General features: G+C 44.2%; 1 protein-coding gene across 1 annotated transcript; it reads right to left on the bottom strand.

The window, feature by feature from the left end:
• Window positions 1-6031: 6031 nt before the first annotated feature.
• Window positions 6032-8257, bottom strand: LOC137809910 (uncharacterized). The gene is made up of 3 exons (XM_068610970.1): window positions 7080-8257; window positions 6205-6554; window positions 6032-6114 (listed from the first exon to the last, which is right to left on the bottom strand). Exons 1-3 carry the CDS (start codon window positions 8255-8257, stop codon window positions 6032-6034), a joined length of 1611 nt encoding a protein of 536 aa, XP_068467071.1.
• Between the last annotated feature and the right edge of the window lie 5157 nt (window positions 8258-13414).

Genomic DNA, 13414 nt, shown 5'->3' with positions numbered 1-13414 from the left:
AGAAAAGGTTTAGCGAATGGGGTTAGGAAGAAAAGGGGGAAGAAGCCCTAAGAAAACCCCTACCCATGCGAGAAGTTCAGAAGGGAAGAAACAGAGAAATGAGGAAGAAAAATGCAAATAAACAGGCCCAGGCAGTTATATCAGTACAAAAAGTTAAGGAAGAGGGCCATTGAAGGAGAAAAATCGTACCTTTTGAGTATCGGTTTTGGAAGTGCTAAGGAGAGAATGAAGAATGCAGTGAGAGCTTTTGGAGAAGAAGGTGAACAGTGAGTAGAATGCGAAAAGAACAGATGAAACAGTGCCTTGAGCGCGCGATTTCGAAAGGTTATAATGTTAACTTGGAAGCGCCAACGACACTCATCCTCCGCCGTTGGATCGCGCAACGTGTCGAAAGATTAAAGCGCAACTTAAAGCGTCACATCTCTGGTGCAGAGAATGTTGCGTCAGACGCTCAGAGAGCGTCACGTCAACTGATGAAAGGAATGTCACGTCAACAGGAATGCCACGTGGATGCTAGGGCGAGGCCTTAGTCTTTTTGCTGAAACAAGTGTCAGCTCAAGACTGGGGTGCTTGTGTACCGTCCCGTCCCCGGGCGTTGACCAAAGTCAAAGTCAAAGTCAAAGGTCAACGTATGGTGGGGCCCCTCAAGGGACCCAAGGAAGAAATTCAACGAATTGACCACTTGGGGCGTCGCCAAGGTAAGGCGTCGCCAAGACGATGCATCGCCTAGTGTAGGTGTCGCTTAGGTGAGGCGTCGCCAAGATGAGGCGTCGCCTGGGGTAGGCATCGCCAAGGTTAAGGCATCGACGGTGCTGCCCCCCGATACCCACGGGTAGGAAAAGACCGTGGAAAGGGCAACACCGCGAAAGGCCTCAGCACCTCAGAGCAGTGATAAGGAGAAGAGGAAGGTGGCTTCAAAGCCATAGTTCTAGTACTAGTAGGGAGTAACCTGGCTCGTGAAGTACTCATGCCATCGCTTGGAGGCCCCTGGGATAGATACAACCCATGAGAGGGGCACGCCCAGGGGCAAACCACGTGCGTAGTGCGAGAGGAAGGTAGATACACTCCCAGGGCGAATGACTAGAGGCTGGGGCGCATGAGTTGGCACCCAGAAAGTCACCCCCTGCGCCAGATGCATTTTGAGGAAAGAGGACTCACACAATGGAATAACCCTAAGTTAGGTTACGGCGCTGTGAGGCTCTCTGTGTAGAGCAGCGATCAAGTCAGAAGAATAAGTGGCAATAAGCACTAAAAACATCAAGCCTTTCCTAATAGTTCACTAAGGTACGCGTTAATTCAGTTAAGTTTCGAACGTTTCAATGCATGTTTTTATACGCTTTCAATGCGCTTTAACGCGCTTTAAATGCGGGAGGTGTATAAAAAGGGGCCTTGGGATGTTTGAAACGGTGGAAGTTTTTTGACCTAATTCTCACAGTTTACACAGAGAAGAAAAACCCTAGTTGTTTCACGGCGCACCCACTGTACGCACAGACAATTAGGGCAACACAATATTAGTTACTGAGTATTTTCGACCACCTTCAGAGCATCCAGTCACGGTGTTCGATACGGAGGTGTGTCACCTTTGATGTTTCTCGCTAGCTGACTTGATCGTCGGAGTGCAAACGGCCGCGAGGGCGCCCCTTTGTTCACTTCTTTTCAGGTACTCACAGACAGAGCAGAACGAAGGTGCCCTAGCTTGTGAGGATAAGCCACGCATGAAGACGACCCTGGTCAACCGGCGGAAACATATTGCTATAGAAATCTGATTATGTGAAAACAATATAAACAAACACTTTGTCAACTGCATATGAGTTATTACAGCATCATGCAAAAATTTAATCCCTGATAAAATCCGAAAACTAAATGTAGAAGAAAGGAGAATAGAAATAAAATGACAGTGATAGACAGATTCAATTCTATACAAAATTTACCATCAACTCATGCAAAGCATATTAAATGTGGCCTCTGTAGGGAATTCTACCATTTACCATTTTACTTATTAATTACTCAAATAGGTAAAATTTTAAAAGATTAACCAAATGAATAAGTCACGCTCAATGTACCACTCTCTTTATTAGGAAGAAATATAATCAAATTTCATTTCAATTGAAGTTGTAACACTTCAACACAACACGAATTATCTATTTTAATATTTTTTAAAATTTTAAAACACAGTAAATAACTTGTGAAATTGCTCCATAATAATAAAAAAAACCCCGCTTATCCATGGTTTGATGCATGCATTACCAATGTTTGAAACAGAGAAATCAGTGGTCAGATCATGTGAAGTTAAATAAGATATAATTTTCAAATATTGAGCCATATTAAATATTTTAATTCCTTCTTCCCATTTAAAAAGGAACTTCTTCTACCCTATTTTCTAGAAAAATCCTCGTGAACATTGCATGCAAGTCATACGACATTAAGGTAGATAAATTTGAGAAGGAAGTAGTTTTAGTTGAACATGTTGACATATACTCGCAAATTAGTATCCCTGTGAAGTTTAGAGGCTGTACTACCAGATGGCCGAAAGGCCGACTAGACGACAAGATGCGAAGCTAAACACGTAATTAGGTATAAACAAGCCAACTTAGGTGATAAGCACAGCTAAGGCACAATTGGGCCTTCGTTTGGACCTTAAAGCAGGACATAACAACCATAGCCCATCTAGAGCAGTATAAATAGCAGAAGACCCAAGGTAACTATTCATTCCCAACTATTTTGGTACTTAGCTCTCGGTCTAACTTGATCGTCGGAGTGTCTTCGCAGGTACCCTCCCCCCCCTCCCCCCATCGTGTCCAGATCAGGAGACTCCGGTTGGAAGAAGCCTAGCTGAAAGACCTGAAAGACGAGAAGATCACCACAGGAGGAAGTGTTCTGCAGGGTTTAGGTCTTGTAGGAACATTTTGGCGCCCACCGTGGGGCCGAGAAGAAAAACCCCACGAATTTTCCACATGGTAACTGCGAGGAACATGACAGGCAACGATAGGAATGCCAAAGAAGAAACCAGTCATCTGGACCCTATGACATTGATATTGAAGATACAAAGGGAGATGGATTTATTGAAAAAGAAAAGCGAGGAGGAGATAAAGGCTTTGAGGAAAGAGAATGCTCGGATGAAACAAAAGCTTGCTGAGAGGCCGACAATTCTGGAAGCCGCGGACACACATGAGATCGGAAGCTCGTATCAGGGAAACATGAGGCCGATCTTATATAACGCGTTAGGCACGTCACCCCGAATGAGCCCCTTTGCCGACACTGTCCTTGAAGTTCCCTTGCCGGGAACCTGGAGCAATTCCACGTTGGATAAATATGATGGAACCACAGACCCAGACGAACATGTGAATGCGTACCTAACCCAGGTTGGCCTGCACACGGCAGAAGACACGCTATGGTGCCGAATATTTCCCACCTCCCTTAAGGGAGCAGCCTTAAGCTGGTTTACCCGAGTACCGGCTCAGTCCATAGATTGTTTTGACACAGTCCATAGATTGTTTTGACACACTTGAAACTAAGTTTGGAGCTCAGTTCACTACCAGCCGACCACACCACCTCACCTCGATCGCCTTGGTGAATATTCGACAAGAGAAGTCGGAGTCCTTGAGAGCCTTCATGGATAGATTCAGCAAAACGGCTTTGGACATACGGAACCTTAGTCCCGAAGTGGCAATGCACCACATGGTAACTGCACTGAAGCCGGGACCGTTTTCAGATAGTTTATGCATGCAGCCGGCCGCGACATTGGATGAGTTGCGCCAAAGAGCCACCAAATACATGCAGCTGGAGGAATTGAAAGAATTCCGAAACAGAGCTCAGGCACCCGACGAACCTGAGAGGAGGAGAGACAGAAGCAGACCAACACATTTCGGGAAGCCTAGAGACTTTCCCAAGGGGCCATGATATGATTCCAATAACAAGATGTAGATGATTCTTTGACATTTTATGGAATCAACTTGAGCTAGAATATGATTAGGCACTTTTATAGAATTGGACCAATGTTCTATCTTTCAAGAACTCACCAAAACTTAAGTAACCAAGCCAAAACTCATATGGAACTCCATTTCTTGCCAATTGAACCGATTGGAATGCTTAAAAGCTCAAATGAACCGATTAAAAAGCTTTAGAAAAGAAATGAACCGAACAAAGTCTTAGAAAAGGAATATGAACCGAACATATTCAACAAAGAAGAAGATGAACCGATTACAACGACAAAAGAAACTAAAACACAGAATAGAATTGCAAGACAAGTCCTAAAACATGTTTACGGAGTTCAAATGGACATGGAAATGGAAGAAATAGATGGACAAGAGAGAAGACTTATGTGGTTGTAGCTCTTGGTTGATGAACACGCCACTTGAAGTGTGAATGCTCCAAGATAAGTGTGAATTGCCGCCACTTGAGGAACCAAGGCACTCAAGATGAGACTAGGAAGAGGAGAAGGCAAGTTCTCACTACACTCAATCACCAATTTGGGAGAGTTTTTGTTATTTCAAAAATCAATTCTAATATTTGAAGGACCTAAGCCCTCCCTTTATAGGAGCAAGGGCCGGTCATAAGACTACAAAGCTTGCACTACAAGCTAACCAAAGGTCCCCTTTCACTCACTCCTAACGCCTATAGTGAGTCAAGAAGAGTCACCTTCTAGAAAATTCTAAACTAAAGCCTAAAGATGCTTTTACAAAAGAGGTATCTAATGTTTCCCTCCAAGCACCTTCCTAAAAGCTATATATTTAAACATTCTACAAAAGACACTATAAAAGAGAAAACATTCTACCACTACTTCCTAATTCTTTGAACTTGCTCCTTGTAAGCCTTTGAAATCCCTATCGGACACAATAGTTCTAGGAATACCATGCAAACGAACCACTTCTTGAAAGAAGAGGTTTGCAATATGACATGCATTATCCACTTTGTGGCAAGGAATAAAGTGAGCCATCTTTGAAAAACGATCCACTACCACAAAAATGGAATCCTTTCCCTTAGATGTCTTGGGTAATCCTAAGATGAAATCCATAGAAATGTCAACCCAAGGCATTGAAGGGATAGGAAGAGGAGTATATAAACCTTGGGGATGCAATCTAGATTTAGCCTTACGGTAAGCTATGCATTTTTCACACAAACTATGAACATGTTTATGCATATGAGGCCAAGAGAAATGTTCATGTAACACATCCAAAGTTTTTGCAACCCCAAAATGACCCATTAATCCTCCTTCATGTGCTTCTCTAACAAGAGATAATCTAATGGAGCTTTGGGGAACACAAAGACGTTTTCCTTTAAAAAGAAAGCCATCTTGTATAAAAAAAGTCTTTGTGTCCTCCTTTTAAACACTCTTGATAGATAAGAGAAAAATCAAAGTCATCATGATAAAGTTCCTTAATGTGATCAAAGCCAAGAAATTGAGTACCCAAAAGATTTAGCAAAGCATATCGTCTGGAAAGTGCATCGGCCACAACATTATTTTTGCCTTGCTTATGCTTGATCACATAAGGAAATTGCTCAAGGAATTCCACCCACTTAGCATGCCTCTTGTTAAGTTTGTTTTGGCTTTTAAAATATTTAAGAGATTCATGATCACTATGAATCACAAACTCTTTAGGAAAAAGATAATGTTGCCAAGTAAACAAAGCTATAACAAGTGCATACAATTCTTTATCATAAGTGGAATAGTTGAGATGACTTCCTTTCAACTTTTCACTAAAATAAGCTATGGGATGGCCCTCTTGAAGGAGAACAACCCCAATGCCTATACTTGAAGCATCACATTCAATCTCAAATGCTTTAGCAATATTACGAAGGGCTAAGATGGGGGCATTAGTCAATTTTTCTTTTAAAACATCAAAAGCTTTTTGTTGTGCTTCTCTCCAATTAAAAACCACATCCTTTTTTATTATATCATTGAGAGGTGCAGCTATGGTACCGAAGTTGGGTACAAATCTTCTATAAAAAGAAGCAAGACCATGGAAACTTCGGACATCATTCACATTGGTAGGTGTAGGCCAATTTTGAATGGCCACTACCTTAGATTGATCTACATGGCTGGTTTTATACGGAATTGATTGTAGCCACTTTTAAGATCAATCTTTGTAAAATTTTTGGAACTATGCAATTCATCTAACAAATCATCAAGCCTAGGTATGGGATGCCTATACTTAATTGTAATGTTATTTATAGCCCTACAATCCGAACACATCCTCCATGTGCCATCTTTCTTAGGGACAAGGATAATAGGCATAGCACAAGGGCTCATGCTATCTTGAACCCAACCTTTTGCAATTAAATCCTCAACTTGTTGGCGAATTTCCCTAGTTTCACTTGGATTGGTCCTATAGGCCGGACGATTCGGTAAAGAAGATCCCGGAATTAAATCAATTTGATGCTCAATCCCTCTCAAAGGTGGAAGGCCTTTTGGAGGATCTTGAAACACATCATGAAACTCCTTTACCAAATTATCCAAACAATGAGGACTATCTACAAGTTGTTCTATCTTATGAGGTCTAGGAATAGCTAAGAAAATAGGATTGTGAGCCACTATATCCCTTTGGACATCATGCCTAGAAATGAAGAGCGTATGCTTATGACTCTTTTCTTTTTCACTCTCCCTCTTTTTCTTCATAAGAATTTGGTCCTCATGGACTTCCCTTGGAGAGAGAGATTTCAAAATGACCTTGTGACCATGGAAATCAAAAGAGAGTTTATTGGTAAAGCCATCATGAAAAACTTTTCTATCATATTGCCAAGGCCTTCCCAAAAGAACATGTGTTGCTTCCATGGACACAACATCACATAATACCTCATCCTTGTATTTTCCAATAGAGAAATGAATGAGGACTTGTTTATTCACAATGATTTCGCCTACTTCACTTAGCCATTGCAATTTGTAGGGCTTTGTATGAGAGATAGTACGGAATCCAAGCTTATCTACTACTCTTGTACTAGCCACATTAGCACAACTTCCCCCATCCACTATTAAAGAACAAATGTTGTTTTGAATAAGACATCTTGTATGAAAAATATTTTCCCTTTGACTTTCATCAAAAGGTTGTAAAACTTGTCCAAGAAGTCTTCTCACAACCAACAAATCTCCTTCAAGTGGTTTCTCACTCTCATGCTCACTAGATGTTCTAGAATGTGAAGAATGCTTAGGTGAATCCGAATCATGCTCACTAACTACAATGCCATTATGCACAAACATATTCCTCTTAGAAGGACAATTAGCCACAATGTGACCATAACCCATACACTTAAAGCATTTCCTACTAGACGATTTAATTGGAGATTTAGGTGTAGAAGTCGAAGGCCTAGATTCCTTAGGTTTGAAAGAAGACTCTTTAGAAGGAGTTTTGGAAAAAGATCTTCTATTTTTCCAAGAATTGTTGTAGTAACCATCATTGGGAGAATTTTTAAAAGCATTTCTTTTAGCAATTTGGGCCTCAACCTTCATTGCAAGATGAACCAAAGATCCCAAAGATGAATACTCTTGAAGCTCAACAACATCTTGAATATCCCTCCTTAGACCACTTACAAACCTAGCTATCAAGGCTTCCTCACTCTCTCTCAAATCAACTTTAAGCAAAAGCGTTTCCAATTCTTTGAAATATGCATCCACACTTAGCGTGCCTTGTTGAAACCGTTGGAGCTTCAACATGAGGTCTTTCCTAAAGTGTGGTGGTACAAACCTAAAGCGCATACACTCAACCAAATTGTTCCAAGAGACCACGGGAGGTCTCTTGTTGTAGCAAATGTCCGTTACATAGCTATGCCACCATTTCATGGCATAATAAAAAAATTCTAGGGTAGCTATCTTCACCTTTTGGTCCTCTTCAACCTCATAGGTGTTAAAAATTTGTTCACATTTAGCCTCCCAATCTATATATACATTTGGATCACTATAACCATTAAAACTAGGAACTTTGACAAAAGGAACTTGAGGCTTGGACTCTTGGTGTTGTCTTTGGTCATGGTGATGGTTTCTTTCATTGGTATGAGGATGATGCCTCCTTCGTCTATGATCATCCCTAGAACCGTGAGCAGATGCAGAACCTTTTGAAGAATGTCTAGGAGAAGGTTGCCTCTCATGCAAAGAATGGACAACTCCTTCTTGTTGCAATTCAATCTTAGCCAACCGTGCTTCTAATTTTTGCAATTCTTCATCCTTTTGAGCAAGAGCCTTCCTTGCTTCTTTCAATTCATTAACAACATAAGCTCTATGAGTAGAGCGTGGCTTTGAAGATTCCTCACTTGAATAGGTATCCATTAGAAAAGAAAACAGCAAACACAAGAACAAACAATGTTAAGAAAACAAAGTTAGCAACAATTAGAACAAAATGCCGAAGTGAAGTGTCACTCAAAGCACTCCAAAGAAAGAATACTCCCCTTTACCAATCTTATCTGGAGGCCTTTAGTAACCTCAAATTAAAGATTTCAAAGCAATAGCACACAATCTCAAAGCTAATCACCACAAAACCAAAGAAACAATGAAGGACAAACAAGAAAAGGTATAAACAATAAAAGGCTATAACAAAAGGAATACAAAATGTATGACAAACTCAAAGATTAGTGAATAAAAGACAAACAAGAAAATAAGGTACTCAATGAAAAAAGAAGGCACACAAAAGAGACCTAAAGAAAAGAACTAGAGTAGATGAAGAAAACAAAAACAGAACTACTGGAAAATATTTTTGTGCAAACTGTGCTTGATGTTTACCGATTTATCTGGAATGATATAAAACGAACTGGATAATGAAATTGTAACCACAAAAAATTCAAGATTGTACCGACCAGGTCATCGGGTGTGATGATGTGTCCAGCACGTGACTATGTGGGGCGTGCTCAGCAGAACACGTGGACAAGAGAAAGACGAATGGTTCAGAAGTAAGCATGGTCGCCGCTCGTGGAAGTGGCGTTCTGCAGTGTACATAGTCGGTTGTCGCCGGGTTTGTGTGTCACCGACATATTAGATAATGGAAGATCAGGTGGTCTGGCATCGCCGCAAGAAGCACATCGCCGAACTTCGCAGTAAACTCAGTTGTAGCTGATTGGGGGTTCGAGCGAGGAAGTTCAAGCATGTGAGTTCAGTAAAGATGATCGTTACGTCAGCATGAGTCGCGAAGGTTAAATGAGTTGGAGTAAACAGCTTGCTCCTCGACGACAGGATTCCCAGAGTGGACGTTCGTCGATGGCGAGTTCCTCTCAGTTAGAGTGTGCATGGCGTGGTGAAGAGGAAGGTGGCACTTGCGACAAGTAGTATGACAGAGACGGTGTACTTTGTTGCATCCGATACTCGGCTTGTCAGGTGGCGTTCCAGAGCGTGTTGCATGCTAGGTTACACCTTGAGTAGGAGACTTGGTCGCACAACTGCATGCTACGTAGGAATGGCGCTCAAGTTACCCTAACCCAGATGACGACACGTGTAGGGTTGGATGCTACCTGTTGCTCCAACCCAGAAGATGACACGTGTAGGGTTGGATGCTACATAGAAGTGACGCTCAAGTTACCCCCGCCAGATGATGACACGTGTAGGGCTGGGTGCTACCTGCTACCCCAGCCCAGATGATGACACGTGCAGGGTTGGATGCAAGCCACACGTCCAAAGCGTAACTGACTGGAGAGAGAAAAAACCTAGCTATAAAGGTAAACTTAAAAGAATTTGCAGAGGTACGTTTTCATTACGGCTCATTGTTTTGGGTTGAGTGCACTTTAGTACGATTCTACAGAGTATAGTTTTCTCTCAGTTTTTGGGTGTTCTTGTTACTGACTTGAGCGTCGGAGCGCCACCGGCCGCAGAGGCGCCATCTTGTGTTTTCAGGTTCGTAGAGCGACTATCTGTGGTGCGGACTTGAAGGGCACGTGGTGTCAAGTTGGCGAGGAAGATCGTGACGAGGCAACGCTCTTGCGCTAGGTCAAACGACAGTATCATCTGGCGCCCACCGTGGGGCCGTATAAAAGGTGATTCCCAACCACAGTTAGAGTTTGTTGAAGCTTTGGTGTTTTCTGTTCGACTGCTTGCTGAAATCCGGCGACGTGCCGTGGCTCACATCGCCGCTAAGAGCGAAGTCTCCGAGAAAATGGGAAATGTGGCCCCAGCTAAGCCCCGCGCTCAAACGAGGATCCAGCCGCAGAGGGTGATGAAGGTCGCGACAGGGAAGAAGGGTTGTTCCGTCCGGTTGACCGGGACGTCTTTGCGCGAGACCTCAACCGTCAGCTAGGGACTCCTTCCCACTGGTTGCCTGTGGATTCCTGCAAAAAAGAGGACAAAGGGGCGCCCTAGCGGCCGTGTGCACTCCGACGCTCAAGTCAGCCAGGAAGAAACACCAAAACTGTCCACCTACGTGTCTGAGCACTGCGTATGGCACTCTGAAGGTGGTAAAAGAACTGTGTATATGTGTGTGTGTTGTCTCCTTCAGGCAAAAATATTCTCCAGTCACTTGTGCGTAACCTTGAAGCACGAGCAAGCAACTAGAGAGTTCTCTGGTAAATTTGCCGAAAGTTCCAACCCTCTTTCCAACATTCTCCGCGCTATTTAAACTACCCAAGCATTTGAAGCGCCTTAAAGCGCTTTTAATCACAAACGTAACGCACTCATTAAAGCGTTTTAATTAGAAAACTTAGCGCATTTAAGTCGTTGAAACGCTTGGGAGCCATTATAGTACCTGAATGCTCGAAAGGGAAACTGTATTGAATGACTCTTAATTACCTGGCACCTGACTAAAGGGTGTTTCCATTCTGACATGGCTGTTGTACACGTGGAGGGCCTCACGACGCCGTGACCCCATCTGGGGCGTTTCTGCCCATCTGGGGACGTTTCTACGTGTGAGTCCTCCTGCTTGGGAGGGCTAATGCGCTAGGGGTGACTTTTTGGGTGTCAACTCATGCCCCCAAGTATCTAGCCACTTACTTTGAGAGCGTATCTGCCTTCTTTTCGTACCCTGCACCCGCTTACCCTGGGCGTGACCTTCCTCTTGGGTCGTGTCTGTCCCGAAGGCGTCTCTGGGGTGGCAGGGGTACTTCACGAGTCAGGCTGCCCTACCTTGATGTTATCACTATGGCCTTGAAGCCACCTTTTTTTTTCTCTTTATCACTTTCCCGAGATATCGGGACCTGAGGCCTTCCCACGGTGCCGCTCCCTCCATGGTCTTTCCTACCCATGGGTATCGGGGAACCGCGCTGTGATTGCCTTGTTTCTACACTGTTTGATCTGGCGACGCCCTGGTTGGGCGACGCCTTCACCTAGGCGACGCCTTGCCTTGGCGACGCTTCCTCTCGGCGATGCTGGCACTTGGCGTCTCCACACCTAGGCGAAGCCTTGCGTTGACTTTGACTCTCAGCCGTTGACGTTGACCTTGACTTAGTCAACGCCCGGATACGGGACGGTACAAGGGTCAAAGGGTGCATCATCCTTACGATCCAAAGAAGAGCAAGGGAAAGGGCCCAGGGAGGGCTAGAGAGCCCAATCGCCTGCCAAGGTATGAGTTCGGGATGAGGTTGGCTGACCTGATAGCCATCCTGAACATTGCTGCCAAGCTCAAAGTGCCTGAAAAGACGACAGATAAGGTGTTGGGACCAAAACCGGACGCGTGGTGTGAGTTCCACAAGAGCTTTGGCCACTCTATCAACTCGTGTTTGGCTTTGGGATACCAACTCGCCGAGTTAGTCAAATGTGGGTTCTTGAAGGATTACTTGCCGGAGAAGCAAGCGGGCCAATCATCAGGCTCACAATCGGCGGGCAGTGAAGGACAGCAGCACGAAGTACCCATCCACGGCGAGATCCACACCATATGTTGTGGATTATCGGGTGGTGGGTGTACTGCATCGCAGCGAAAGAAGTATGCAAGGTCTGTGATGTCAGTGGAGGTCTTTGAGGATCACTCACCCGACGTGGACATCACGTTCACCAAAGAAGACCTTAGGGATGTCGTGCCTCATAACAATGACCCTATTGTAATCTCGCTTGTTACGGCGGGAAGGACAGTCTGTCAGGTGCTGGTCGATCAAGGAAGCTCGGCAGATGTGATGTTTTGGCCAACTTTTGAAAAGTTACAGTTATCCCCTGACCAGCTGAGGCCATATGGGAGCTGCTTGTACGGTTTTGCTGGTGATCAAGTGGAGGTCAGGGGGTACATTGAGTTGAGGAAGACGTTCACAGATGGCTTGGCCTCGCGCACAGAGAAGATCAAGTACCTTGTCGTGAACGCTCCATCGGCATACAACATCCTGTTGGGAAGGCCAACGCTCAACAAGGCAGGAGCTGTGCCTTTAACAAGGCACATGAAGGTCAAGCTACCATCAATGGAAGGGATGATTATCACCATCTGTTTTGACCAGAAGGAGGCGAAGAAGTGCTATGAAAACAACCTCAAGATCTGTATGCCACGTAACCACAACGCCGCCCCCTGGTGTGGAGCCTGAGCAGGAAAACTGGCCAGTTGTGGATACAGCGTTGGAGGTGGCCGTCAAGGGCGATGTGCCAATGGAGGATATCGAGGCGAGGTCCGAGAGCGCCGCTCGGGTGGAGGAAGAGAGAAACTGCCCGGAGACCGCCAGGGAGTTAGGTATTGCGAGAGCGCTGATCGCCAGCGAGAAGAGGTGATGGCAAAATTCATGAAGTTCTTCTTGAATCATGTAAGAGATGGTGCGGAAGCCATGGATGTGTGTGTGCAAGATCCTCCTAAGAGCTATGGTGATCTTGAAGGTGCATGGTATGTATGAAAGTTGGGAGGTTCGGCCAGCCCAAGGAAATGTGAAGGATGTGAAGATTAGAGCCTAGAATCTAGGTAGAAGCAAAGCTTGGCACAAAAATGGCAGCATAACTTTACTCACAATAATCTTGAAAATACAAGGTGTAGGCTCCTCCTTTTATAGGCTAAGGAGGACCATAATGCAACCCTAATGCTAGCCAAATGAAATGTAAATGTGAAGCATATGGGTGCACATGGCACATGGGTGCACAAATGAGCACATGGGGAGGGGTGTGTCTAGTTTTTATGCTCACCCCCTCCATGGGCTTTCTAGACCGGCCTTGGTAAATTTAGAGGTTTTTTTAGAAACTCTAAGTTTACCTAGGTTGGTGTTTTAGGTGCCAAAATTAATTCTAAGAAAATTACAAATAAAGTTCCTATGCTAATTTTGACAAGAAATTAAAGTCTACTCTACACTAGAGTTTATGGCATTTGAACATGTAAAAGAACGTCTTCTTGGATCCTCTTGGCCATAACTCTATGGTTGGCCCAAATCTACCCTTTGGTGGGCTTGCATGTGGCCTCAACCGGTGGAGGAGTGGCTTGAGAAGAAGATCAACGACAAGACGTTTAAACTGGGGAAAACCTTAGACAGCGAGACACAAGACCAGATCACCAAGGTGATAAGTAGACACCTGGACGCATTTGCATGGTCTGCTTCAGACATGCCGGGGATT

Source organism: Phaseolus vulgaris, chromosome 2 (assembly GCF_000499845.2).
Source record: "Phaseolus vulgaris cultivar G19833 chromosome 2, P. vulgaris v2.0, whole genome shotgun sequence".
Lineage (NCBI taxonomy): Eukaryota > Viridiplantae > Streptophyta > Magnoliopsida > Fabales > Fabaceae > Phaseolus > Phaseolus vulgaris.
The sequence above is the reverse complement of the archived record's forward strand: the minus strand, read 5'-3'. Positions and strand labels throughout refer to the sequence as shown.